Source organism: Trematomus bernacchii, unplaced genomic scaffold (genome assembly GCF_902827165.1).
Source record: "Trematomus bernacchii unplaced genomic scaffold, fTreBer1.1, whole genome shotgun sequence".
NCBI lineage: Eukaryota > Metazoa > Chordata > Actinopteri > Perciformes > Nototheniidae > Trematomus > Trematomus bernacchii.
In genome coordinates this window covers 6174708-6201970 of record NW_022988066.1, presented here as the reverse complement: position 1 = coordinate 6201970, position 27263 = coordinate 6174708, and the positions used below count along the sequence as shown (strand labels likewise).

At 39.1% G+C, this 27263-nt stretch overlaps 2 protein-coding genes across 3 annotated transcripts in view; one reads left to right on the top strand and one right to left on the bottom strand.

Annotated features, from left to right (window-relative positions):
* Window positions 1-5999, bottom strand: part of dlc1 (DLC1 Rho GTPase activating protein) — a 75641-nt gene extending 69642 nt beyond the window's left edge. For both annotated transcript variants that reach the window (XM_034120684.1, XM_034120686.1), the window contains exon 1: window positions 4113-5999. In XM_034120684.1, coding sequence (XP_033976575.1) covers window positions 4113-5984 — 1872 coding nt within the window. In that variant the 5' untranslated portion in view covers window positions 5985-5999. The remainder of the gene's footprint in view (window positions 1-4112) is intronic.
* Window positions 6000-14273: 8274 nt separating this feature from the next.
* LOC117474735 (choline transporter-like protein 1) lies at window positions 14274-22119 on the top strand. Its single transcript, XM_034120726.1, has 16 exons — window positions 14274-14499; window positions 14769-14855; window positions 15361-15503; window positions 16524-16660; window positions 16852-16945; window positions 17325-17494; window positions 18067-18156; window positions 18287-18429; window positions 18674-18860; window positions 19497-19665; window positions 19795-19951; window positions 20091-20174; window positions 20279-20416; window positions 20503-20739; window positions 21320-21394; window positions 21627-22119. Exons 1-16 carry the CDS (start codon window positions 14476-14478, stop codon window positions 21648-21650), a joined length of 1959 nt encoding a protein of 652 aa, XP_033976617.1. The 5' UTR covers window positions 14274-14475; the 3' UTR covers window positions 21651-22119.
* Window positions 22120-27263: the final 5144 nt, after the last annotated feature.

The following is a 27263-nucleotide window of genomic DNA, read 5'->3' as shown; positions in this document are numbered from 1 at the left end:
GTTACTTTTATTTTCCTGCCTTCTGAAGTATTAAGTGCAGGCATGGCTTACTTTCAACTGAAAGGGAAAGTACCTGAACATACTCTAAAAAACAAAGTATTACTTTGGTTGTTGTGTTGAATGTAGCCGTTATCTGAGCACTTATATTTTGATAAATCAGTAATTAAAATAATATATGCATTTTCGGTTTAGGCTACACTTTGTTGAGAAACCTCAGAGATAGCGGTCCCCTACATTTTCTTAAAACATGTCTATACTTTAATGAATGTAATAGATTTATCTGCTTCCGTGCCTGTTGGACAGTATTGCTTTTAACATAAAAAATAAAGGATCCAGTCTAGTTGGCGTAAAGGCATTACAATCTTAACCAAGTCCCTAGTTATTGGCTTTACTTTCCTTACAAATCAAGGACTCCAAAGTGACCTTGATCCAGGATGTATCAACATATTACAAATACACCGATCAGTCTTAAAATAGTCCAGGTTATTTCCCCTGCTTTTCCAACATCCTTTGCATACAGTGTTTATCTCTTAAACATATGACTTTCAGCCTTAAAACATTCCGCCCATAGTCTTTTATTCTGTGATGAAAGAGGTTTTTAATTAGCATTCTAAAGCTGCAAACACAAGTCTCACACTGACCTCAGGTGGTGTGTCTCTGGTAAGACAAGCTACATGACAACCAGCCCATCTCCACACTCCAACTTCCACTCTGTCTTTGTTTGCTATGCCTCAATCGTGAATAGTTTGATTAAATATATAAACTCTTTGCTGAAGTTCAAACACTTGTTTATTCCCTTTCTGGAGTTCTTAACAAAGTACTGTATATGTTTTATTTTCCTTCTGCCTGTTATTTATCCTGGCTCTGGGTGTGGCTCCCTGTCTGAGCTTCTCGACCAAGAAGAACCAATTACATCACACAGCCGGCTCATTAGTCCCAAACAAATCTTGTTACAATCTCCGCTAAAACGGCCTGTAAAATACTTTATAAGGGTGAGCTCATGGGACACAGCCACCGTAATTGTTGGTGCAGAGGTATAGAGTCATGTTAACATGTTAATATGATTCCTTCATGGATAGCCATAAAGAGACAAGAAAGGGAAAAGAGAGAGAGAGAATGACATGCAGAAAAAGACAGCATTTGTCTGTTCTAAGACGTGATACATTAGCAAGGCATATTATTGTTTAATGTAGGCTAAAGTAAGTACTAAACACAACCTGTGACACAGCTCATGTAGCTCAATCTTGTTTAAGTTAAGTTTACAATGGGTGTGTGCAGATGACAACATTCATACAAGCTGTGACTAATGCTAATGTGTGAGAGGCTGACAGTTTTATGGATCCTAGATAGAATCTGCATCACGATAAACAAGCTCCAGCTCGAGCTCTGCGCCCGGCTTCCTGCTCCATCCCTAATAACGTCCTATGACTTGGGCTTACATTTATTTTCCAGTTAGTGCCGAATTACCCTGTCAAAAGCAGTTCCTATTGGGTTTGCCGAGAGCAAATAGACATCGGGGGCCATGTGTGTCATGGAAATGTGTCTCAAATTGATGCATTCATTGGCAATCCTAGCTAGTGGCAGCGCACATTGTTACGTTTTGTCTCCTTGGCAAAGTATCACAATGAAACATTGTATCGTGGTAAAACAATGACATCTTTACGAGGCCTCACTGAATGAACAAAAGCATCTGGCTCGAGATGGCAATAACAACCACAAAACAGCAGAGTAAAAAACAAGTGCAGTGCAATGTCAGGCGCCTCAGTGAGGCAACGTTTCTTCGGGGGGCATTCTGGCGGTTTGGGTGTTCTCAGAAGGTTTCTTTTCTCTCTTTCCCATCTTTTGAGGTTTCTGTTACATTCCTCTTCACTTCCTGTTTTTTGAGATGGGAGACAGTTCCCACACTGTTTGAACTCTTAGACCCCTCCTTCCCCTTCCCCTGCTCTCTTTTTCAAACCCCCTCTTACACCCGGTGGCCTGCATCCCATTTTTCAGACCTGTCCATTAAACTGAGGGTCTTTATCTCTGTTGAGCTAAATATAGAAGATTATGCGTCAAACTACTATGTGCAAACACTCTGTTTAATGTAGGTTTGTCATTCATAAACAGTAACCAAAAGCATGAGGATTTGATTTATGAAATATGGAGAGAAAAGAAGAGAAAAAGCAGACAAAGAGAGCACTGAGATGCTGATGTTGCCAAGTAGTCTGCTGTCAGATAAGCGACAGTTGAGCCAGTTTGGCCCTGGGTCAGGATAAAGCCTTGTTGCTAAAACAAATAAACACAGTAACAAAGCCCAATATCAGGTTCATCTGAAGCCGTTATGCAAACCAGATGGTTTCATTTCACAAACTAAATCTGCAACAACGTGTCTCATGAGGGACATAATCATTTGTTAGTACAATTTCTTATCAGAGATAATTCGAGGTTACTGTTGCTATTGTCCACTTACAGATATTAACATCAGCTAAGTAACGACCTTCATAATAATAAAGACTGAAAAGCTTTTACTGCTCTTTATACTAACTATCTTATGTCCCAAACTCCCTTAGGGACGTTTATTTCACTAAATCACATCTTCTTAGTAAACTGGCCTCATAAAGAATGTAAATCCATCCCATGGCGATAACCATGTGGTGCTGTGGAAGAGGAGGCAGCCATCACCATATGGTGGATGAATTGCGTTGGCGCTTTCCGGTGTAATGGTTGAATTTCCCCACATAAGTACCAGGAGCCAACTTTTTGGGTTATTTAATCAAAAGGTTGAAAATCATCCTAAAATTGAAACTAGAGCCAATGGTTATAAATGGTTTTCCATGTCCGTGCAGTGGACTGCGATCTCTCGTCTTTGGCAGCTAAAGGTAATGATGTCAACTTTCGTCATTACTGAAAAGGCATCCAAGTTTTCTTTGCTCACTAAAATCTTATTATATATGAAAATATCAGGGATTACACAACTAATATACTTTTCAGGAACTCAAACCCAACCAGAGTGTCCGATAATGCATCATACCAACTTGTGTTGGTGATCGCATAATGTTACTCAGTCAGCATCATAGCTCATGCCACACACACCATTTAAGGTTGAAAAACATGATCTTATTCTACTTTGTAAGGGGGTTGCGGGAGTGTGTATTATCACTAACATGACATCATAAGTTATCTTTCATGATACATACAGAGCAACTACTTTGAAATATATTTGAGTAAGGGTAACACACACCGACTTGCCACTTCTACATGGCATCCTGCACGCTTCAGTGCAGATTATCTTGGTTTTTTTTCTACACAGAAGAAATGCATAGTATCAATTTAAAAGTCAGAACAATCGTCTTAATAAATGTTTTTGTAGGGCTTCCAAATGCAAAATAGAAAGAAAGTTGAAAACAGCATTCGATTTTCACAATGAACTCTGTTAAGAGTCGCTGTTCACAAGCGGGTAATCGTCTTCAGCTAGAAGCCATCACAAGAATCAGACTTTCCACAATATGGTACTTGTCTAAACAACATGCCTTTCTTATGCTCCTTGCATTCTAAATAATGGATTTATTGTACCAAAAAGGCCAACACTGCAAGTACTAAAAGTTAATACATACTGTGCCCATTCTCGGGCCATTGCTTTTTTCCAATGTGCCCAAATCTTTTAAACGTATTCCTACGTTTTTGGCAATATACTGTCCCTAACAACCATGTTAGCTAACAGTGTTCAAATAGTACAACATACAGTATTTTCTGGAGAGAGCTGTTTAAGCCTTTTACACCAGAGATTACTTGAGCTTCCAGTCCTCTCTGTGTTCATAGTCTCCATGCCCTTATAGGACCTTGTTTTGCAATGAGCGGTTGAGAAAGAGTAAAACATTTCACAGATCCCCCCACTCACAGATCTGTGAGCATGTGAGAGTGAAGTCATTGTTTTCCGAAACGCTTGCCAGAGTGTGGGACAAAATTAATTTGAAGGCCATAAATGCCTCTTATATGTCAGTTTATTTTCAAAAAATGTACTTAATTTTGATTTGAGATGTACCAGAATTTCAATTACTACAAAGAAACAAGATAACAATCAAATACGATCCCCTGCATTCTTTCTAAATCTATATTAAATACAGCCTTACCTTTCTCATGCGCACTTTGACCACGTCCTCTTTTTGATCTCCAGGTTCATTCGTTTCATCTAAACCAGGACTGGCAAGTTGTGTGTCACTGTAAAGATCTGTGTGAGCGGCCTCGTCTGGCTCGTCCATTGTAGAGACTGTGGCTCCTGGCCTGTGGTGTTCACTCCGGCCATCTGCCACCTCAAGGGCAGGTGACTCACTGAGGTAACAACCAGAAGCTTGGTTGCCATGGAGTCCCTCTGGTGAGAGCTCATTGACCTCTGCAGGGCATGGCGACAGGTTTTCGTTGTGCTGATCAGGAGCTGCATGTTTATCATCCATATGGGATTGCTGAACATGTGGATTTTGGATGAAATCTGAGGCAATGTTCTTTTGTGGATCTAGTAAAGGGATGTCATGTGGCTCAACGTGGCTAACTTCTGGGATAGCATCCAGTTTTGAACAGCTATTTTCCAACTGCTGGGCTATGGTTTGATTCTCACAACAAGCCAATTCTTTGGACACTGAGTTTTCATCACTGTTGTCCATCGGTTGATTTACTGAGGACTTTATGGGGTCACCAGTATCCAGTTTTTCAGTTGAAACTATTCTGTTAACTGTCAAAGAGCAACACTGACCTTTGAAACAAATATCTGATGATGTGATTGGCTCATCCCTGAATTCTGCTGCTTTCTTGCTGCCTTCTTCTTGTGCACTTTTCTCTCCCTGAGGCCCGTTCATTGCTTTAATTTCAACATGATGTTGTTTCAACGATGTCTGGTGGGAGGTTTCACAAGCATGAGCCTGATCCAATACCCGACTGCAGTCATGATGATCCTGCTCTCCTTGTTGAATGTCCCTCGAGTAATGTTTAAGTCCAGTATTTTCGTTCACCGTCATTTCTTCATCCAGTGTGTTGGTAGACTCTGAACTCCGGCTTTCAATAACTCCTTTGTCACAAAACTCCTCTACCACTAAAGTCACAATTGGTTCCATAGTTTTGCAAGCCTGTGACATCACATCCCCACTATCCATCATATGAACTAAACTAGGCAGCACACCAACAGGTAAGGTCAAACTTACATTGGCATGGCCAGAGGTGGAAAGCTTCTCTTCCTCGACATCTGGAAGGCCCTTTTGAGGTTCCAGTTCAGCAGCAGAGGACTGGTTTAATGTGGCCTCAGAGATTTCAGGAGGTCGGCTGTTACCCTCTGTATGGCTCTCCTTTGTTTCCTGATGAATTGGACATTTGCCAGGCTGCTCACCAGCAGATACAGGCAGTGGAGGCCCATTGTTTGAAGAGATAGCGATGCATTGTTGCTCTTCACGTGAGATATTATTGTCATTGGAGATGTCGTGTCTTTGGCTACTCTCTTTGGCAACTTCACATTCACCATTGATAGTTTTCACACTGTGACTGCTGCTATCGGTTGCACAATAAATATTTTCACTGCACATCCCACAGTTACAGTGAAATTCTCCAGACTTTCCAATGTTTGCTATATGGAGATGCTCTGGTTCAGAAGCCCTTTGGTGAATATTAACGTCCACCAACTCATACGGGCCATGAACGGACTCTTCCTGATATTCCAGAGAAACTTTTGCATTGCTTTCCATTAGCGTTAACTGTTGTGATCCAGCTTTATCATTTACAACAGGAGCTGTCAACTCGAGTGCCTGGACATGTTCTTCTGCGGACAGTTGGTGGCAGCCCTCTGGCATGGAGGCACACCTCGTCCGTCGACCTTGTTTGGAAGCCCCTGCTCCCAACCATGGCCCCTCGCTGTCCACCCCATGACAGCAGACCAGGTCCAGATCATCATAACTGTATTGTAATCCAGAAGCGTGAGTCACATGCTCCTCCCAACTTCTTTTCCGTATGGCTACTGGCATTGTGGACAGCCAGTGCTATCCCATAGAGTTGCTTTTGATGCCAGGCAAAAATCAAGAACCAGATCTGATGAAATTGAAAAGAGAAATGGGGCAAGTTATGAGTTTACAGAAACTGAATGTGCAGATGACAATGTGGTAAATAACATTTCACTTTTTGAGTAAACAGCCAGGGAGTAGTAAATTGAAGTTCAAAAGGGGTGTTATTATACTGCATTCACAATTCCCTGGAAAGTATAAACTTTGCTGGATCTACATGATTCCTAGTATGGCTAATCTACCATGGGATAATCTTTTCAAGCAAAGCTGTTCCAATTTCACATTACAGCATTCACACTTCATTGAATGTACTTGATCTGGAACAGTTGTTTTAGTCTGAAGTTTTTTGAAGCACCCAAGAATAAAGACAACAAAGCTACCTGGATTCTGAAACATCATGATAATCATCAGGATAAGCGCAAACACCCCCTGTTTACTTGTCAACAGCTTTCACACCGTAAACTGTAACCAAACCAGTCAAATTCACACTGTTAGGTGTCTGTTTACACTGTTAGGTGTCTGTTTACACTGTTAGGTGGTCTCTAACTTATTGGGTGTTTGTTAACTGTCAATCTTTATCTATCCATACACCCACACAAATGAGAGTGAAGTCACTAAAAGGAGCTAAAACTGGAAATGACAGTTATTGTCCCTCAACAGCTGGGTCTCAACAAGCCTATAGAATCATAATGCATACTGTGGCTCTTATAACAACATGAATCAAACCAAGCTCTGCGCTCGCTTTCTTTCTGCTGTTCTAGGTCAGAATGTACAGAAATGAAAGAACACGTGGATTTAACAAGCAGGGTGTACTCAATTCAAGCATTTGCAAAATGTTCATTCATAACATCATCAAAGAAAAATAAGAATAAAGAGTATATATATCTAATCTAGTTTTAATATAGATTATTTATCATATGTCAATTTAAAAGTCTTTTTTTTTTACATGTCTAAAACTTTCTTTAGCTGTAAAAGTAATGTTTTCACCTTTTGTTTCCTCAGGAAAGGAGTCCGATAATACCAACTCCCATCTGCAACATCTGTCATGAACCTGCTCCGGGTTATTAGGTAAGTAAGGAAGGTTACATCAAATGTCCCAAAGCTGTTGCTCCTTCAGCTTGCTGTCGAACTGCCAAACTGACACTTTAATACATTTCAAATATTTAATTCTCGAGCGAAGGTATTTACTCCTTGTAAATGACTCGGTGTTAATATAATCCAGTAGCTTTGTATTGAGAAATTAAAAACAGGTGATAATCCAGCAAATAGATTATAGATCCACTATTTGCTTCCAGTACAGTTATCCAGAGATGTGTCGCAAGTTGGCTTTTCATTTATCCGTTGAAAGCGAGCAAGTTTTTATTTGGGAAATATGAATCCATCGCTTTCCAAGTGACTCGACATCCGTTTTATTTTGTAAGTAGTCCTTAGTCTAAGTTTATGCAAGACGTTTTCTGGACTCCAGTCAGAATCTTGGCTGTAAAACTGTCGGAAAAGCAGTAAAGCCCCCAAATGCAGGCAGAAAGCCGGGGAGCAGTGAAAAGTCCAAAGACAACTTCCATCTTGATCACATTAGGGTTTTTGCTGACGCTGAATGCCGAAGAGTCGGCTAGTGTAAGAGGGGCCGGGTTTTCTTTCCCCCACTCCACCCCTGCTCTCCTTGGTTCTATCCCTTTCTAATCAGGTCCCCTCCCCGCTGGTTTGACAGGGAATCTGACTCACATCCTTGGAGCCCCATCCCCCTTCTCACAACTCCCCCAGCACACTATGCGCATTTATTCACTTCGGCCGCCTCTAATGTACTCTCGCGCTTCACTATTTTAGAACCACTCTGCTTGGTCGCTCACAACTTGTCCCTTTGCTCTACTCAGTGGACTTTTCTTGCATTGCCCTCAGCATGCTATTTCATTAAGCTGTGCAAGGCTAGCAACAGTTGGTTTAGATTAGTAACAGACAGGCTGCCTCGCAAGACCTCTGGCTGCGGGCCAAGAGAGATTGCTCTAATGTTTGGCAGTTATTTTTGAGGCATGCCTAATTTATTTAATTTTGGTCATCTTGTAGCATTCTTAACAAAATACACTGGTGCTAATAAAAAGTAAAAAAATAAGTTATCTTTACAGATATGCTTTGAGAAAGCATTTTATAAATATTCTGTTACAATATATTCTAAATCCCTTTTTAAAAATGTGTTTGTCAAAAGGTCCTATATGATGCCTTTGTTTTATTAGAAACCAAAAAAACATTAAGGGACCCAAATGTCAGAATTGTGTTTCCTCATGTAGTCATTTTTTGGAGCCTCGCGAGATAAAAGGCAAAGCCAAGGATATTTACACAAAATGACACTAATACAATTCAAGACAAACGTAATCGGCTAATTTTGTTTTTGTAGTTAGATTGAAGCAGGGTTGTAAAACAATTTAATATTTCACAGACTTCCTTTTGCAGAGCCAGTTGAAAACCTTAACTCTAGATTTCCATATTGTCACCTAATGGTTACAAACTCAAGCTAAGACCAAATGTATGAAGACTATTTTTTCCCTAGGGTCAGTTGCACAAAAAGAGGAATGCGGCAAAGCAACAGGGACAATACGAGCACAAGAGAACTGAAATGAAGCCCCCTTCCACTATCCCTGCAACCCTGGCCTCTAACCTCTGTGTCGTCCAGATGTGAGGTGAGGCTCTGGATGAGTCTTTTCTTAGGGGTCTAGCTGGGAAAATGTACTCTGTCGTCAATGTTGGCTCTCAAGGGACACAGATGGTCGTACTCAAGGAGAAGGATCCAAGTTCAAAAAGCCTCCTCTGTAGCGCGTCACATGATGCGCTCTCTGTGGTTACGCGGAGTGCAATGTAACGAAGTGCAGATCTCTTTGGTCACAGTAGCTTCTATGTGGATATAGCTGGTGATTGAAGTGCAGAGGCCGACACAGAGCATGACTCAGGCTATCCACTCATTACCTCCTGTGGACATCCAACACAGGCCTGTAATCTAAAATGCTAGGCTCTACCCACTTACAATCACTGTGCGCAGCCACAGGGCAACTTGTCTACGTCACTATCTGATCCTTCAGTGACACTGTGCAAACACATGTTCAATCAACAACATGTGTTAGACTAAATACCCATCAGCAATGTCCCTAGCTGCGGTTGTGCGTGAGCTGCAAGAGTAACTGAAGCATTACAATTGGAACATTAAAACAAAATCTAGCTTGAAAAATGTCTTCATTCTATACAGCCAGATTGCAAACCCTTCAGTTGTGATTTTATGGATATTTGACGTTGAAATTACGTTAAAGTTATACCAAAAAAATTATATCACAGGGGGTCATTTGGCTTTATAGTATACTTATCTTTTCCCACTGTGCCTTACTCCCACAACATTTGACTATGACTTCACAAAACCTCATTGGATAATAGAGGTGCAATTTTATCTGAATTGTTATTTTTTTGATAATGTGTGTGCTTTCTATTTTGGAATGTTAATGACGATGTACTGTATGTGAAAGTCAGTTCAGAATATTTATTTTCCTTTAAGAGTCATCGCTACAGTCCAGACTCTGTCTAGGCCCGCATCACAGAGGGCGAGCATGAACATTGACACAGGCATGCAGCATCCTTTGCTCACATGTTTAGAGCAGTTACATCCATGGTTAAGAAAGACCCATTCATGATTCACCCTATAATCCCCCACTGTTCGACCCCTCGGCTTCTTAAGTAGAGCAGTGAGGGTCCAAAGGAAACAGCCTCACATTCCTCACTGATATAGTTTATTATTGGAAAAATAAGCCAGTCTAAATCATGGGCATTGAAGAACAGACTCTTTGCCCATGTAGGAAAATGTAGGTGACGCTTATAGGAAAAAAAACGTGTCCCTCCCATAACTGAGTCATTTTAAGTCCTTGCATACACAAAGACTGCTTTGAGAAGATGTTTTTAGAAGATGTTAAACCCATTTTTAGGCTTCTTTAAATAACTTCTTTCTACTGTACTTGCCTACTGGTTATGCAAAGTTGTAAAAAAACGGATCTTCGGTTCATTTACACTAAAGGAAAAACTAATCATGAAATAATTTAATGACTGATTTTAAATGCCATTTTCTTAATGTCTTCCATTTTTGTAAAGCACTTTGAATTGCCTTGTGTTGAAAGGTGCTATATAAATAAACTTGCCTTGCCTAATCAAAATGCCAGAATCTCATCTGAAGATCTAAAATGAACATCAACCAACCACACCAAGATCATTGCAAGCCTTTCCTGTCACTTGCTGTAACCTGTGGTTAACAACTCCTTTTGAAAAGAGTCATGCATGTTTAACTGACAGCATTTAAGGCCTGGGTGGGAACTTGAGCAATTGCAATATTCCTGAATGAAACATCCCAATGCAGATGATGCTATAAAAGACAGTTCAGGGCTCCAATGGTGTCTAAATTAAGAAATGTTTTTCAATCATCTGGGTCTAAATGCAAGACGTAGTCGTGGGAGAAACCGAGGGGGTCTTGGCTACTGGCCGAGGGTTATAGTGGGACCGGTACCGTGGGAACAGGAAGTAAGAGTTATTGAGGATACAGACCATAATAATCTCCAGGCTAAAATAATCAAATGTATCTTCTTGTGAGAGGATGTCTGTGTGTGCGTGTGCGTGTGCGTGTGCGTGTGTGCGTGTGTCCGCTGTTTAATACTGTAACATGTTGTGCAGTTTCTTGTAAATACCAAACATCCAACTCAATTCTCTAGGGGGGGCATCCTTGTCTGGTAAAGTTCCAATTATTTTGCCTTTATTTACTATATTCAAGACACCAAATTCCTGTAAATACTTGGTTGATTACAATATCAATTTTTGTTGTATCCTGCTTTTAAGACACATGGAAACAAGGTTTTATGTTTACCATGTAAACACATCTATACATCCCTATTACAGTATGTCACTCCTACTAAAGTTCCTTTCATTTTGTCTAAACATTAAAACGTTTTTTTTGGTTGGAAGTTTTTTTTTATGTTACCAAACAACTTAGGATATAGGATGCCATATGCTGTACAGATTTCAAATCCCTTGAGGCAAATGTGTGACTTGTAATTGTGGGCTTTATAAAGAAAAAATGCCTTGATTCTCCTTCCAAATCCTTATCTTCTTTAAAACATATCGTATTGGGTGCTTTGGAATTGTGAAATGCAACATCCTTACATCCTATTCAAGCAGTCATTATATCCAAATAAAGATACTACTACTTCTGCTAAGACAATCTACCTGCATCTCAAACAGACAGTCCTATATGAATTATGGCAGGGCTAGTTAGCAACAACACCTGGATTTCATCTGTGTACTCTGACTCAAACAAATGCCTCGTAACCCTACAACCACATTTCTGCAGCCCTAAAAAGTGTGAAGGAATGCAAACAGGCATAGACATAACACTCGCATGCACATTAGCATTGAATGTGGCGGTAAGTGATTCACAGGCTGATATTCAAAACATGCGGCCCTCTGCTATCCTTCAATTGGTTTACCTAGCAGATGTTTAACTTTGCTTTTGACCTTTGCTTACATTTTGAGGAACAGATGTACCACGCAAAGGAAAATCTTGTAAGATGCACAATTTGTATAAAAATATAAGATAATCTATTGTGAAACTGAATTTATCGGCAACCTTGCGATCTCTTTTGAAAACTAAAACTAAAAAGAAATGTAGGTGCAATGTAGATACTCCAAATGATTTGCCTTATGGAATTCATCAAATCCTCCAAAGTTCAACATATTCTAACAGTTTGCATCTTAAAAGCATCTGAGGACAGAGACACATACTGTTTATCCTCTTGTCTTGTTGTTTATGAGGAATGTTTCTTGAGAGTGGACCAGACCTTTTGAGGCCAAGATGGTGACGTACTAAACCCCCGCCCAGCCGGGATTCTGCTGAACATATGCTCTGCTGGCATTGACTCTTCCAGTAGGGATCCAGGAAAACGTGTTGTCCTTGGACACCGTTACCAAAGCAGCATCAGCAGGAAATACTTGAGATGAAGAGTCAGTAGATGAGGGGCCAGGAGGAGCTGTTTCATCATATGATGAGAGAGACCTCTGAACACTTACGTTTCCCCTCCATGTCAGCTTGCATTTTGGTTCCAAATGTAATTGCCAAACATCTGCCCTTGTTCACTCAGATATCGTCACAGTGCAGAGTTCACTATACACTCACTGACACAATAACAGCCATTGTATAGTATGAGGAGAATGTGCATATATCTGTCTGAAAATTAGATCGATAGTGAGGTGGGCTGATGATCGGAAGGTTGCGAGTTCAAATCCCGCCTGGAACACCACCACTAGTGTGCCCTTGAGTAAGGCACTTAGCCCTCAGTTACTCCAGGGAGAATGTCCCTGTAATTGTAAGTCGCTTTGGAATAAGGCATCTCCTAAATTGTAAATTGTAAATTATATTTTTGGGAGAATAAACCCCACAGATCCTCAACTCCGGTGTGTCTCACTCATTAACAACGCAACACAGATCAACAAGAACGTTGTCTGCTACAGTAGCCATGAACTCGCTTGTATTTTGTTATTTGAGGGGGGGTGGATGCGTGGGCCACCCGAATAGGTTAAGGGGCCTTTGGCTTTTCTTGCCGGTGCGGGTGCGGTGCCCCCACAAATAGAATCAAATTATGTGGGAAACACTGAGGACTGTACCATAAGACTTCCGAAGTTAAATATTTACCTTCCCTTCTGGTAGGTAAATATGCAGTAGAAATCTTTATAGTGCCAAATGGGCAAAAAGGACAATAATATGCAAGGCACTTCTTCTTCAGGAAACTGTTTGACATTCCAGCCCACTCAGGAAGTGTACAGGTCAGGAAACTTTCACTATGAGGAGAAGAAACCTCTTGAAAAATATGGTACTACAAGCTGCAGAGCCACGAATAGTTACATTTTTTTTAAAATAGTAATTCGAAACAACTTCAAGCATGGTACACCAATCAAATGTGTCAGGGCAGAAACTGCTTTTTCTGAGACAAAAATAATGATGATTCCATAAATATAAAAAGGTGTTTAAAGATACAACACATAGACAAGATTCAACTAGCAGATCACTGACCTTTGCTTTTGAATAGACGTGCCTCCCTAAAGCTCTCATCACATGCAGTGCAGTCTGTTTTTCAGCAGGTATCCCTACTCAAATGTCTCTGAGCAAAGAAGAAGCCCTGTGGTTCCCCAGCAGCAGGACTATGTGAGAGTCTGTAATAAATCAAATAATAAGCATGTGATTAAGAAACTGGCTGTAATAACATGACTCAGACTGCAGATGGCGACAAAACCTTATATGAATACATGTGGGGAGATAGGGGGAGACATGTAAATAAGCAACTATCTGGTAGTTTATGTTTAATTCTACATTTGTATAGGCTAGCCTAAGCACTGTGGATAGCTTATCGTATGCACGTTAGTTCAGTACTGTTACTTAGGACATGTATAGTTGTAAGGTTAAGTGTATTGTGTGGTCATTGTTAGTGCCACTCAAACGTATTGTCAAGCCTCTCCTTTGCTCTTTCAATGTGAAACTAATTTAACGGCGAGCAATATATTAGCAGGGATTTTGCTAGGCTTAAACTTTGAGTGTCGATTTATACAAAGGAATAAGCAGCCTGTTCCAACATGACGGAATGAGAATAACTTACGCTAACAAACACATTTTACAACTTGGGCAAAGACAGTCTTAAACTGAATCTTACTCACCTTTGTGGGTGACATTGCAACTGTAGGGTGGCACAGTTAAGCTTGCAAACTTATAATCTCCTTAATTGTTGTTCATTTTAGTTAATTAAGCCTTATGTGTATTTTTAAGAACATTTTCTGCTTTTTCTTGAAACAAGTCTGGAGTCCGGACACTATTTACCGGTATTCATCCACATTACTTCGCAGTTAGCATTACTTCATTACTCCAGCAAACGGCGCCACATTCAACACGTGTGTGCTGTCTACATGCCTCCAGTCTAAAGAAAGCTATGCTGCTTTCACTGTCGCTTGTAACTTCCTAAATCCTGCATTAAAATGAACCTGTTCTGTTTTAAAAGGTGTATAATTGTCAATGTTTTCACAACGCTAGTCAAGTGGCAAATAAACTAAAACAAAAATGCAACGTGAACCATTGAAAACAACAAGAGCTTAAATTAAATTAGTCGCGATATCGCAGTATTTCTTTAAATATGATTCAAATAGTTCTGAAAGCCCTTGAACGCAACGTGAGAATTTTGGCTTCTTCCGCGTTTACCTGAAACAAGGGAGTTTATTTTATGGGCGTTAGTTTCTGAATTGAAGAGGTCACCAACAAAGCTGTATATTTTTTACGAGTGGTTTATTGTTAGAAATAGAAAAAAGAAAGCAAAAAGGGAAAGGGAAATGAGGTGAACACGTTTACCGAAAAAGGCACTTAAAGTTTTGTTTTCGTCAAAGTTAGCTCAAGTTGTTTACAATGGGATGCTGCAGCAGTACCGAGGTAAGTTAGCTACAATACAATGAAACTTATTTCTGCTTTGAACCTTAAAATCCTTACTCCAAACCGCAGAGGATTTTGTGTAGACAACGTGTGAACAATAGCGTCACTTCAGCAGTGCAGCAGCTTGTTTTACAGCAACAACAACAACTCACTGATTTGTCTGCAGATCTCGGAGCAGCTGGGAGGCAATTGCATCGCAGGAGCTACAACTAAACAGCATTAATTATATCTGGTTTAATCTTTATTGTCTTTTATTTATGCCTTGGCAGATTAAACGAGACTGGAAACCGCTGGAGGAGCGCAGCTGCACAGACATCCCATGGCTCCTCATATTCATACTGTTTTGTGCTGGCATGGTAAGTTTTTAGCTATTTGCGTTTACATTGAGTTGCCATTTAATTACGTTAACTCGACGTGTGATTTTTTAACAAAACGGCAAAGCCAAATCACAGCAGTAGATGCTGTATCCATTATTGTTTTCAGTTTTTATTGAACATTTTTACATGATTGTTGACTCATGAATGTTTTCATCATTTTGGATGAGATATATATTTATATATGATTTAATATACAAAATCGAGTCAACAACTCCCTAAAACACTCTCAATAAAAACTGATCAGGTTAACCTTCATGGGGCTATGATTGATCTCAGGGCTGTTACATTATAGGGCATTACTTTAACGTTAATATCATACAAACATCTCAATTTTTGGCAAATTAAAACTCATGTAATTTATATTTTAAATGTTGTCAAAGTAACCTGCTGCATTGTGCAATTTTGTAATTAAAATACTAAATTGTTATATTTCATGTTATCCTGCATAGTTAACATTAGCTGCTGAAATCTGTTTCATCTGCAGGCGTGTATTTGTGGCTATCCCATCGCCACAGGAGCTGCCAGCAGACTGGTCCGAGGATATGACAGTTATGGCAACACCTGTGGAAAGAATAACACCAAGATAGAGGGAGTACCTCTCAGTGGCCGGGACATGACAGAAAACAAGTTAGTCTCATCAAATATTTTCCTTTAAATATGTTGCATCAACCTCATGCTGTCCCTTAAGAAAATGTTATTTGATCTCTTTTCCTTATTAGATCCCCTACAGTGACGGAACATTTGTTTACATATTAAATAGAAATGTTGTGACCTCTTTTGCCCTGCAGTTTAGTGTTGGTGGCACATAAGAAGGCGTTCAGTATTACATGTTTGCATGCAAGGATTGCATCACATAATCCTAATCTAATTTGCCACAAACAACCGGTTACTGCATTTGTAAGCAGTTTATCTTCCGTTCTTGCTTACATAGCTGATATCTTTGAGCTATCCAGACAACGACCTACATATATTCACTTAACAATTACATTTCCAAATAGCAGTAAGATTCTCTCTTAGACAAAAGTTGACATTAAGTAAAATACATGGTTTTTCTTGCGTCCAGAAAAGTTTGATGTCAGAAGGTTATTGTAGGTTAATATCAGGAACACCGAACTTCACTGACATATGGTCACACTGTGCTCTGCTGCTTACATTTCTGATATACAATATGTGATTGAATAGCATACTTAGAGGCATTTCTTCATTTTTTTTAATAATTTCTCAATTAGACAGACAAGGTTAATGTGTTTTTTTTTAATCACCCAAACAGAATCGTCCCAAATCTTTCTCTAGTCATTGTTTATGTGAAAGTCTTTGATTTTATTTTTCCTTTTGGGCAGTTGCTTTCCATCAGCATGCAGCCTGTAGGCCCAGTTTTACTCGAACAATGGGTCATGCTTTATTGATGGGCTGATTGCCCATGGAGGCTTTGGCTAAAAGGCGTTTTGGCCACAAAGACAGATCTGTGCGACAGGATAGTAAATGTCACCATCTTTCATTTTCTGCAAAGACGAAAACAGTCCCAACTGGCATACTAATAACCAAATATACTTCTATTTTGTTCATATGGGAAGTGTTTGTTATTGGATGTGGCAGCAATTAATTTTGACCTGTTAACTAACCTGATTTTATTTTCCTTCTCATCAGGTATGTTTTCTTTCTAGACCCTTGCAACCTTGATTTAATCAACAGGAAGATCAAGTCGCTTGCCCTTTGTGTCTCCAAATGTCCTGCTGCTGAACTGCAAACTTACAATGATGTAAAGCAGTTTTCTCTGAATAACGGTGAGGAAAAAACAACTGTTTTTGGGAAAGGGTTGTCCAGTGTATTAAATCTGTTTACACATATATTTATTTATGAATAATTCTCTGCATAAATGGGATAAACATTCAATACCATTATGAATCATTGCAAACCAGTCTCAAATACTTTCATAAAACTGAACATAATCTAACTTTTTTTTTTCGGTTTATAGGATCTCATCTCTGCTCCTATGATATATCTCCAACAAGATACACAAGCCATGCAGATAGATCGACTAAATGTCCCAAACTTCCTGTCCCGCCAAGGTAATCAAGCATATCTTTTTAGGCTTTAATTAAATATCTATTCACCAACAAGTCCTTTACTTATTACTGGACAAGATAGCGTTCCTACAAACACCAATTGTTTCCTTTATTACAATAAATTGGTGTTGTTCCAATACTGTTATTTTTTATGGAAAAGGGCACATCCAGTAAGGTCGATGTGGGTATTGTCTTTTTAAATGTTGATCTGTGTGTATCTGGTATTTATAGATAGGGAACTGTTATCTTTTTAGCATTGCTATTTAGAAAAATACTCTCATTCCAATACAAAAAAGGACCAAATTAATAATGCAGATAAAGATAAGGTTCAACGACTATCCATTCAAAATAAATTAACCAATGTTTTCCTTCATGTTTGTAGTAAGTCTGTCCCCCTGTTACACCGCTGTATTCCTACGGATATCGGCTGCTATGCTGAATTCGCCCAGGCCTTCGTCACATTCGTCAGTGACAACAGCGTGCTGCGCCGGGTCGTCGCCGGGGTGATGGCCAGCAAGGAGATCATCATGGGCCTCTGTCTACTGGCTTTAGGTATTACAAATGATTACATCTAGAATGTTTTAAGGCATAGCATGAATTATTTTCATCCAATGAATTAAACAAATAATAACTCTGCTGCTCCCCCTTCACAATTGCTCATGAGGGTTCAGTAGGAAGGCTACTTCGGAAGTGAAGCTATTTTTGTCAAGGAAATAACAGGAAATGTGTGAGTGGTTGCTGCCATGGTATCCACTGAAGTTTAGCCCACAGTCATTCATTTGAGGTCTAATTCCTCCCATTGGTACAGCAAAAAGACAGAGCTGATCCCATGTGAATTGTATTTCCTTTATTTTAATCATTTGATCTTTCTAGTTTGGATTGATTGTCTAGGCAACAATAGCCGAACAGAGATTCAACCATCTGGGCTTTTTATTTAGTAACTGTTCAAATGAAATGCAAACACATAGCTATATTGAATTGAAAAGTGTGTTTAATTCATGTTTAAGATTAAGCAAAATTGTAACTTTAACAAACAGGTACCCTAAAATCTGCACATTTCTTCAATTTGAAGTTTTCCATGTTAGTTGTTTACTCCTGATCAACACTGTTTTTTGTTTTTTCAGTTCTGTCCCTGATCATGATGGTTGTCATTCGTTACATTTCCAAAGTACTGATGTGGATTCTAACCATTCTAGTAATCATCGGCTCCATTGGTAATTTTCAGAACCCTCATAATTATTTTAACACTGTTTAAGTTTTATCTTGGCTCTCTCAATTACCTTATGCCGACACAAGATGACAGCACATTCATGTTTTATTTAAACACTTTCCTATTGGTTGCAGGTGGGACCGCCGTCCTCTGGTGGCTCTATGCGGATCACAGGAAGGCTCTCGAAAATAACACCCTATCAGTATTTGGGAAAGAAGTTGCATCAGACAATGTTAAAGCCCTGCTTGTGTATTCAATTGGTGCTACAATATTCACGGTATGACTGGGTGCACAGGAACTTTATTTATGGATGTATTTGGTGATACAGTATCCTATATTATTATTAGAGAGTTGCTCTCTTTTTTACATTACACAAGGTTCATACATTATTTATTGCTAAGCAGTCAGTGGGATTCAAACACTGTAACAGGAGTAATACATGTATACCTCTCAACATTAAAGATCTATTTAGATGTGTTTCCTCCGCCATATTTCAATCATTTCTTTGTGTGAACCTCCAGGTAGTCCTCTTGCTTGTGATGTTCTTCATGAGGAAGCGTGTTGCTCTTACCATCTCCCTGTTCCACGTGGCTGGAAAAGTGTTCATCCATCTTCCTCTGCTGGCCCTGCAGCCTTTCTGGACCTTCCTCTGCCTCATGCTCTTCTGGGTCTACTGGATCGCTGTGCTTCTCACTCTCGGGACTTCAGGTGAGAGCAAAAGCTTTCAGAGAGCTCCAGTACCCGGATTTATGTGGATTGGTGTATACATGCTTGCGAAAAGTACAAAGCACACAGACCAGCCGGATCTGTTGCTCGTAACATTCCCAAACGAGTAGAATACTAAGTAGTCACTTGTGACATTTTGTCTTGTTTTTGTGGCATGACTCAACTCCCACATTTGGAATCTTGTGCCAGTCTCGTGATGTGGGAGGATGGAGTCAAATAACTTCTCTCTTCATCTCCCACTTCTCTTTTCTACAGCTCATTTTTACTAACCTTAAAACCTTTTTTGTTTGTTAATATACAAACGTAGGATATTATACTAATCATTAAAATAGATAGAAATTGCTCACACTATTTACATTTTATCCTTGGCTTGTTTGACCTTTTTTCTCTTAACGGAGTTGAACTAGTTGTTGAAATAGTTTATAAAGAACAATGTTGACAAAGTAGTCTTTCATGCGTTAAGAGTCATAGACTGTGTATATCAGAAAGATACAATCTTTTTGCCCATGATTCCAGGTAGGATGCTCAAAAGGACATGGGGACATACAGTCAATTAAAACTATTTAGATATTTTGTTTAATGACTCAATCCCATATTCCCGCTCGTTTTCCTCCACAGGGACAGCAGTGAAGAACAACTCTACGGGCTTGGTGGAATATCAGATGCAGGGGCCTTACCAGTACTTGGTGTGGTATCACGCTGTGGGTCTCATCTGGATCAGTGAGTTCATACTTGCCTTCCAGCAGATGACCATCTCTGGAGCTGTGGTCACCTACTACTTCACAAGGTACGAAAGAAGCCACAGGAAGACATTTATTATAGTGTTTTTATTGTCTCTGCTGATGTTTATTTGCTCATTCCGTTTTTAGGCTGTATAATTTAAATAATGTATTTCTCTCTTTTTAATTTGCTTAAGGAATAAGTCCCAGATGCCTGCAACTCCCATCCTCTCCTCCATGGCACGTACCTTCCGATACCATTTGGGTACTCTGGCCAAAGGCTCCTTCATCATCACGCTTGTTAAGATCCCTCGCCTCATCCTAATGTATATACACAGCCAGCTCAAGGGAAAGGTGAGCTGTTAAATTATGCAAAGTCTATTTAAAAATGCAAAAAACGGTACTATGGCTTTATGTTGAGCCTGTAAGTGGCAATCATCTGAACTTTTAAATACATACATTTTAATCAAGTTTGTTCCTTCTTTTTTCATAGGAAAACGCCTGTGCCCGCTGCATGCTGAAAGGCTGTATTTGCTGTCTGTGGTGTCTTGAGAAATGTCTTGCGTACTTGAATCAAGTAAGTAATTTCAGGTTGGTGAAGGAAAGTATTCTATTATACTGTAAAGTAGAAACAAGATCCCAAGTATTTACAGTGTACACGTCTGCATCGCTTAATTTCAGAACGCTTACACTGCGACAGCCATCAACAGCACAAATTTCTGCACCTCTGCCCGAGACGCCTTCCTCATCCTGGTGGAGAATGCCCTCCGAGTGGCCGCCATCAACACTGTCGGCGACTTTGTCCTCTTTTTGGGAAAGGTACCGCACAGCAACATATTCTGTGATATTGCCCACATCGAACTGAACTTGTTGTTTTCTAACTTGTCGTATATCTACTCTGTCAGGTGCTTGTAGTCGCCTGTACTGCCTTCGCCGGCGTCCTGGCTCTGAACTACCAGCGGGAATACACCGTGTGGGTCCTGCCCCTCCTCATCGTCTCTGTGTTTGCCTTCCTGGTGGCTCACTGCTTCCTCTCGGTCTTTGAGAATGTGGTGGATGTTCTCTTCCTCTGCTTTGCTGTGGACTCAAAGTACAATGATGGTAGCCCTGGACACGAGTACTACATGGACAAAGCCTTAATGGTGAGGGCATAAAGGGGATACAAAGGCTGACAACTAATGAAGTAACAATAATTACTTTTAGATTAAGGCACTTAAGGAATGAAGGAACCACCTTTATTAGCAGATTAGTTCTGAAGTGGTACGTAAAAGAGCATTAGGAAGAATTCTTGGCACTCATCAGTTTATAATAGACACATTTTGCCACAGCTTTTTTTAAATTTCAATAATTTTTGGAAAACGTATCTAAAACCCTCTAGTTGTCTCAGCCCTTGCCCAATAATGGAAAAATAGTTAATGGCTAGTTTAAAACAGCACTTCTGAAAGGCGGATGCTAATGATCAAATCTCACCTCATTGGGCAATAAGCGATTTAGAAAATGTTTTGCTTCAGAGTTGCTGAATCTGACTTTGAACACAGAAAAAAAATCATTTCGAATATAAAAAAAACTGATTGAAATCCAAAAAGGGTATTACCATTTTCTATATCTTGGACATTTATGAACTTTTTATGACTTTATTCTTAACAAAATACAAGAATAACATTCTTATAATTAACATGAGGGTAAAATATCTTATCTACAACGCTTTCTTTCCTTTCTCAGGAATATGTTGAGAACAGTAAGAAAAGTGGCTTGTACAAGCCTCGGGATGGACATGGACAGGAACTGAAGTCAATGGTGAGTTGGAAATGTTTTGTAGTCTTCTTCGCATGTTGCTTTATGGAAGCTGTCAGAGTCCGGTAAAAAGCAAACAGCTCCTTGTGAAATTCAAACAAAAAAAAACATTAAACTAGGACCATGTCTCATTCAAGCAAGTAAACAAGTTGAGCACACTGCGTATGTGATTGTAATACTTTGAGTTTTGTGGGTTAAAAGTGAGTTAATATTTCTTTTTAAAAATGTCTTACAGGCACGTGGAGGGACTTCTGCTTGACCAAGCATCAGAAAGACAGCAAAAAACCACTAAAAAATATGCCAAATATTAACTCAGAGATAACCAGCTTACCACTCCAGGGACAACAATAAGATAACAATAATCTTTTAAAAGAAGCTACAAGGAGCAAAAGCTGCATTGGATTATATTGAATGTTATATGATAGCATATTAAGTTTGACACTAATGGCTATAATGTTAAAGCTCTTTTAGGTTTGTGTTATTAGATAAGTTTGCTTCACATTGCAATGTTTCCCTATAACAGAGTTTTTGTTTTTATAAGATTTGAATGATATGAGCGATTTGACATGGTTTAACATGTTTGTTTTTCTTCGTGACATAATTCATGTCAGCTTTAGTTTGAGTGGTTTGGTGTACATTTTTAAATGAATAGCTAACTGTGTTTTGTCAAAGGCTATTCAAGTTGTTTTAACTTCTCAATTTTATACATTAAACAAAAAACAAAAGTGTGTTGTTTGATCTTATGTCCATATCTTTAAAACCCTGCATAAGTCTAACAGAGTTATCCTGGCAATTATACAATGAGACAGTAGGGGGCAGCTAACAAACATACACATATCAAGGTTTGAATTTGAATTTGACAGCAGCTTTAACAGGGTGTGCAAATGCAATATAAGAAATATGAACAACCAATTTGATATTTTTTCAGATGGAGTTTATAATATTCTTCTGACATTTGTTGAAGATGTCACTGACAAGTTCCTGAATCTTAAGGACAGCTGACATAAAGTGTAAAAGGTGGGGTGCTGGACAGAAATATTTAATTTAAAGTAAATATATTGGATGTAAAGTTACAGAGGGGAAGCTGCAGCAGAATGCATACAATGTTAGGACTCTCCATCTGATGTGCAAAATGCAGCACAGGTTCCTGAAGAGGTTACAGGTTGTGTTAACAAAATGAATGTTGTCAATTTAGATTATTCTTCCATCAGAGGCTTTATTTAACCTTAACACGTTATGTTCCATTTACATCTGCTCACTATCTTTCTCAAGTTCAACACAGAAACCATTGTATTTGAGAGTTAGACAACGAAACTGTGAGGTCTAACATTCACCACCTGAGGGCAGCAAATCCTCTAAAATGAATGACCCTTCCATTGTGAATCCTCATCATGCCCTTCAAACCTAATGAGAACACAATTACATTTTAACCTCATACCAGGCCTAACACGTTTATAGTTCTCTGAATCCATTTAAGCAAAAATACATTATCATAATAAATGGTTTTGCCATTTTTATTTCTCATCAGTTTTTGGAAAGCTTATTCAAGATTTCATTACCTAATTCAAATGTTATTTAAAAAAGATTAAACCTATGTAAAGCAGTTGGTTACTTCTGGGGCACTGTGTGAAAACAGTGTAGATTAAATGTATCTGAATATCCTCCACGCATCTTCTCCAGTTTTGACTTTAGCTGTACTTTTTGCAGGTATCTCAAACATACTTTCTGCAAACATATCTTGCAAATGTATGTTATCTCCATGTACAAAGGTAGTAAGATATTTGTTTACATGTTAAGTATTGAACAACCTATTATAATAGGTAAATACAAAATGAAGTGTATGATTATTTGTTTTCCCTCCTAGAATTTAAAAGTGTACAAGTACAATTGGAAGGTTACATTTATGTTAACCATAAATCTGAAACCCCATGAGTGTATCCACAATCTACTGATGTATAGATTACGGCCTCATCCCCTCCAGTTCCTTTCCAATCCACCATTGACCAGGCAACAATCGAGCCTCTAAGCGCTTAGAGGTTATTGATGTGAAAGCTCTCTGCTCACTGCTGTCCGCCTCCATAAAACACAGGAATCCAGAGGAAAACAGCTCGATGGCTAGTAGTGAGTCACACCTAAGTGATCTCAGTAGTACTTACAGAACGCTAACCATTCCTGGAAGCCTTTTGTCATTGAATAGAAAGACAGGAAAACACATTCTGCTCGAGGCCACCTCAGCAGCAAGCAGCAATATCTGACAGCCTGAATGTTCATAAATATATATTTGATTGTATCACTTGAGTAATCATGATGGTGATTATGTTCACTTGTTGTTGGGCACAAAGCAGGCTTGGACATGTGTGTGGGTTAAAGGAATGTATTGAACCTCCTAATACAGAGATCAGATTTATTTAATTATACTGAATTTTGGACACTTTTTAATATCATAACATATCCTCCTGGGACCCAGCCCATTGAAAATGTCCACTGTAGTGGACATTTTGTTAACATGCATCTCCTTTTACTCTTTTGAGCTACTCTATCAATCCCTGATGTATACTGTACAGAGGACATCCTGGTCTTTCCAGTGATATGTCATTGGTTAGAATTGCATGCTGGGAAGTTCCTCTTTCTTTTCATCCAAAATGGCTGGCATACCAAAAACAACATTTTATAGAAGCAGGAGAAGTCAAATATTGTTGAATAATTGTAATTGTTACCATGAAAATCATATATGTTCTTGTTTATTAACATGTGAGGAACTGTATAATTAGTTCTGAAAGCAATTAAATAATTCAAGTTTTCAAATAACAGCTCTTTTATAAATGTCCATTCTAGTGGACGTCAGGACCATCTTCATGGACTTAATGACTCAATATTGTTGCAGGAGACGGAACTGAAGCAGACATTTTCTGTACCAGATAGTTAAGGGATATTCAGATTTTGAGCTCTCAGATGATGAGAGAGATGAGGATTTCACTGGATAGAAGAGGGTCAAGAAGAAGGCGGGGAAAGATGCAGGAGGCTCCATGAGCGCACAGATACAGACAGAGAGACAGATAGGGACGAGCTGGAAAGACATGGCCCTCTGTGGGCCAAGAGTAGCACGTATTTCTTATTGTTGTTTTTATTTTAAGTGGAGCCATGAAAAATGAGAATTGCCTCAGGAATGCAAGCTTTGTTTCTATGAGCATGGTCAAATGGAGACCACATCCATAAAACTAGTCAAGATGACCCTACAGCCCGTGCCGACTGGAGTCAATGAGGTACTTTTCGCAGTACATTGACTACAAAGTCTTTGAAGATCTGGAAAGATTCACCAAAAACCAAACTAGTTTTTTAGTGACCAAATAAACAGCAATGTTCAGATCAATTACTTATTCATGTTTTAAATAAAGGTGAATGTATTATTGTATTAATATCACTCTATAACCATAATACGTTACATAGTCTATCTGTTAATTTTGGCTGTCTTTTCAAACTAAAATGGTCCTGACGTCCTCTACAGTGGACATACTGTAACATTTAAAAATTAAAGGGGTCCTATCATGCAAAATGCACTTTGTGATGTCTTTTATACATAAATATGTGTCCCCGGTGCGTCGGGGAACTCACGCAGCGTCAGAAAATAAAACCCTCTCTCTTTTCCTCCGTACCCAAATCTTTTAAAAACGGGTGTACAACGAGCGGATACAGATTTCCATCCGCTGTGACGTGTCCATCCGCTGTGACGTCGGCAGACCCACAGAAAGTTGCTATCAGAAACAATGCCTGACGTGTTTTGGACGTCATCTCGTCTTTGTTTACATTAGCAAGCCTCGCTAACACTCAGAGCTAACCTGTACTGTGTAGAGCACATGTGTTTAAAAAGCAGGAAATACAAAAATAACTCACCTTGTGATAAACCTGCAAGAAAAAAAGCATTTGAGCTCCATACTATTTCAGAAATAATCCTTGATGTGGTTTAAACAGGATGGCGTTTTATCACAGCAGAATTTAACTTTATCTCCGGTAGAATTCTGATCAGGCATTAGCTCCGCCTCCTCTTCTTTTTTCTTTCAAGCTAAGGACCCAAGATCCGCGTTTCTCTAACAGGGCTGCAAAAGAGGGGTTTGAGCAGTATGAGGCATGGCTACAATGGGTGATCTGTTTGGTATTTTGAAAAAAAAACTTCACAGACATGTTTTATATAGGTATGGCCCTACAATATATTTTTCAAATATAGCATGATAGGTCCACTTTAAATTAAATTAAAAAAGTCTAAATTGCAAGATGTTTTTTTAACCCTAAATAGGTAGGAAATCACAAAAAAAAGGAATTGGAAGACACTTTTCTCCCTCGGGTCCCAGGAGGATATAACATCATATATAAAAGAAATGCAGGCATGCTGATTCAAGATCTTAGAATGCATTTCAAATTAATCATATATACTTGTTTTCCCTTTTGCCCTTGTTTTAAAACCTATTTTAACACATTCTGAAAGTGCATTTTATTTATTCACATTGCATGGCAGGCACTGTATATCATCCTTTATAGTTCTCTGCACAAGCAGTATATTAAATAATCATTTGTTTTTTGAAAGCAGCTATAAAGCCTTGATTCCACTGGTAAATAGTTTACAACCATTAAACCTGCCCCGTCCCATATGGATGTCTATTGTTTGCGCTGACTCAGGTGCTGTAACATGAGCCTGCTAAGTGTATGTGTGTTTGTGTCAGAGAGTATTGACCAAACAGTGACTTCACCATTAAGATGAGCCATTCTGCCCCCTCAGCAGCTTAGCTCTGGAAGATCAGTCCTTTTCAACGGTGCTTAGTTTTAGTACACAAACAAGAATTCAACGATGAAAAGAGCTCACAGTGGAGCTATAGACATGCAAACAGAGAGTAAACCTTTTATAACAATAGGACGAAATGACTGTAAACATATTTATTAGAATAGGGGGATAAGTAAGAACACACCCATATGCCGTATGTCTTACGAAAATATATACTATTTTCCCATGATAAGGCAAAGGGACATTAAAACTAACACAATATTGAAAAAACCAAAGCTTAGGATCAAAGATAATTATTGTTTAATAAGGTCTTGCTCATTGCAAACTCTACTTGCTGATGAAGATAATAATCTGAATAATAAGTGTAAATCTAACCACTACATGGACATTGTTGTTTGCATTGTTCCATATAAATATATTATGTCTAATAACACAAATGAAGTAGGTGATCACACCTTATAAAGTAACAGTACCTCATCATACACCAGAGAGTGGAAGCGATAAAAAGAACCTGCGTCACAGACTATTGCTTATCCAAGAAACCTGATTTCCGAGCATCATAAGTGCTTCCTGCAATTTGAGGCATTTCCCATCACACTCAGTCATACTGTCTCCCCTTTTTATTGTTGGACAGCCTCCAACAACAGGCTGCACTGTGTGGAAATTAGCCACATGAGATGGTATCGCTTCACATTTCTTTGGTCCGCACATACAGTCGGAGGAAATGTGCGTGAAAATGAACCTTACATATTTACCCAGTGACTTCCCTCTCTGGCTGCTGCTGACCATTCCTGTTGCCAACACACACACACACACACACACACACACACACACACACACACACACACACACACACACACACACACACACACACACACACACACACACACACACACACACACACACACACACACACACACAGCGTGTGACTTCCTGCAACCTGTTTACAGCAAGAAAAGGGACATTTCTTTCTAGGTCAAGAAATGTGTCTTTGTCCTGTACTAATTCATTTAGTGTATTCTTTTTTTCTCTAAATGTGTTTACATGTGCTTCTCTGTGCTGCATGTTTAACTGCATGTATGGTGTGGGTGTGGTGGT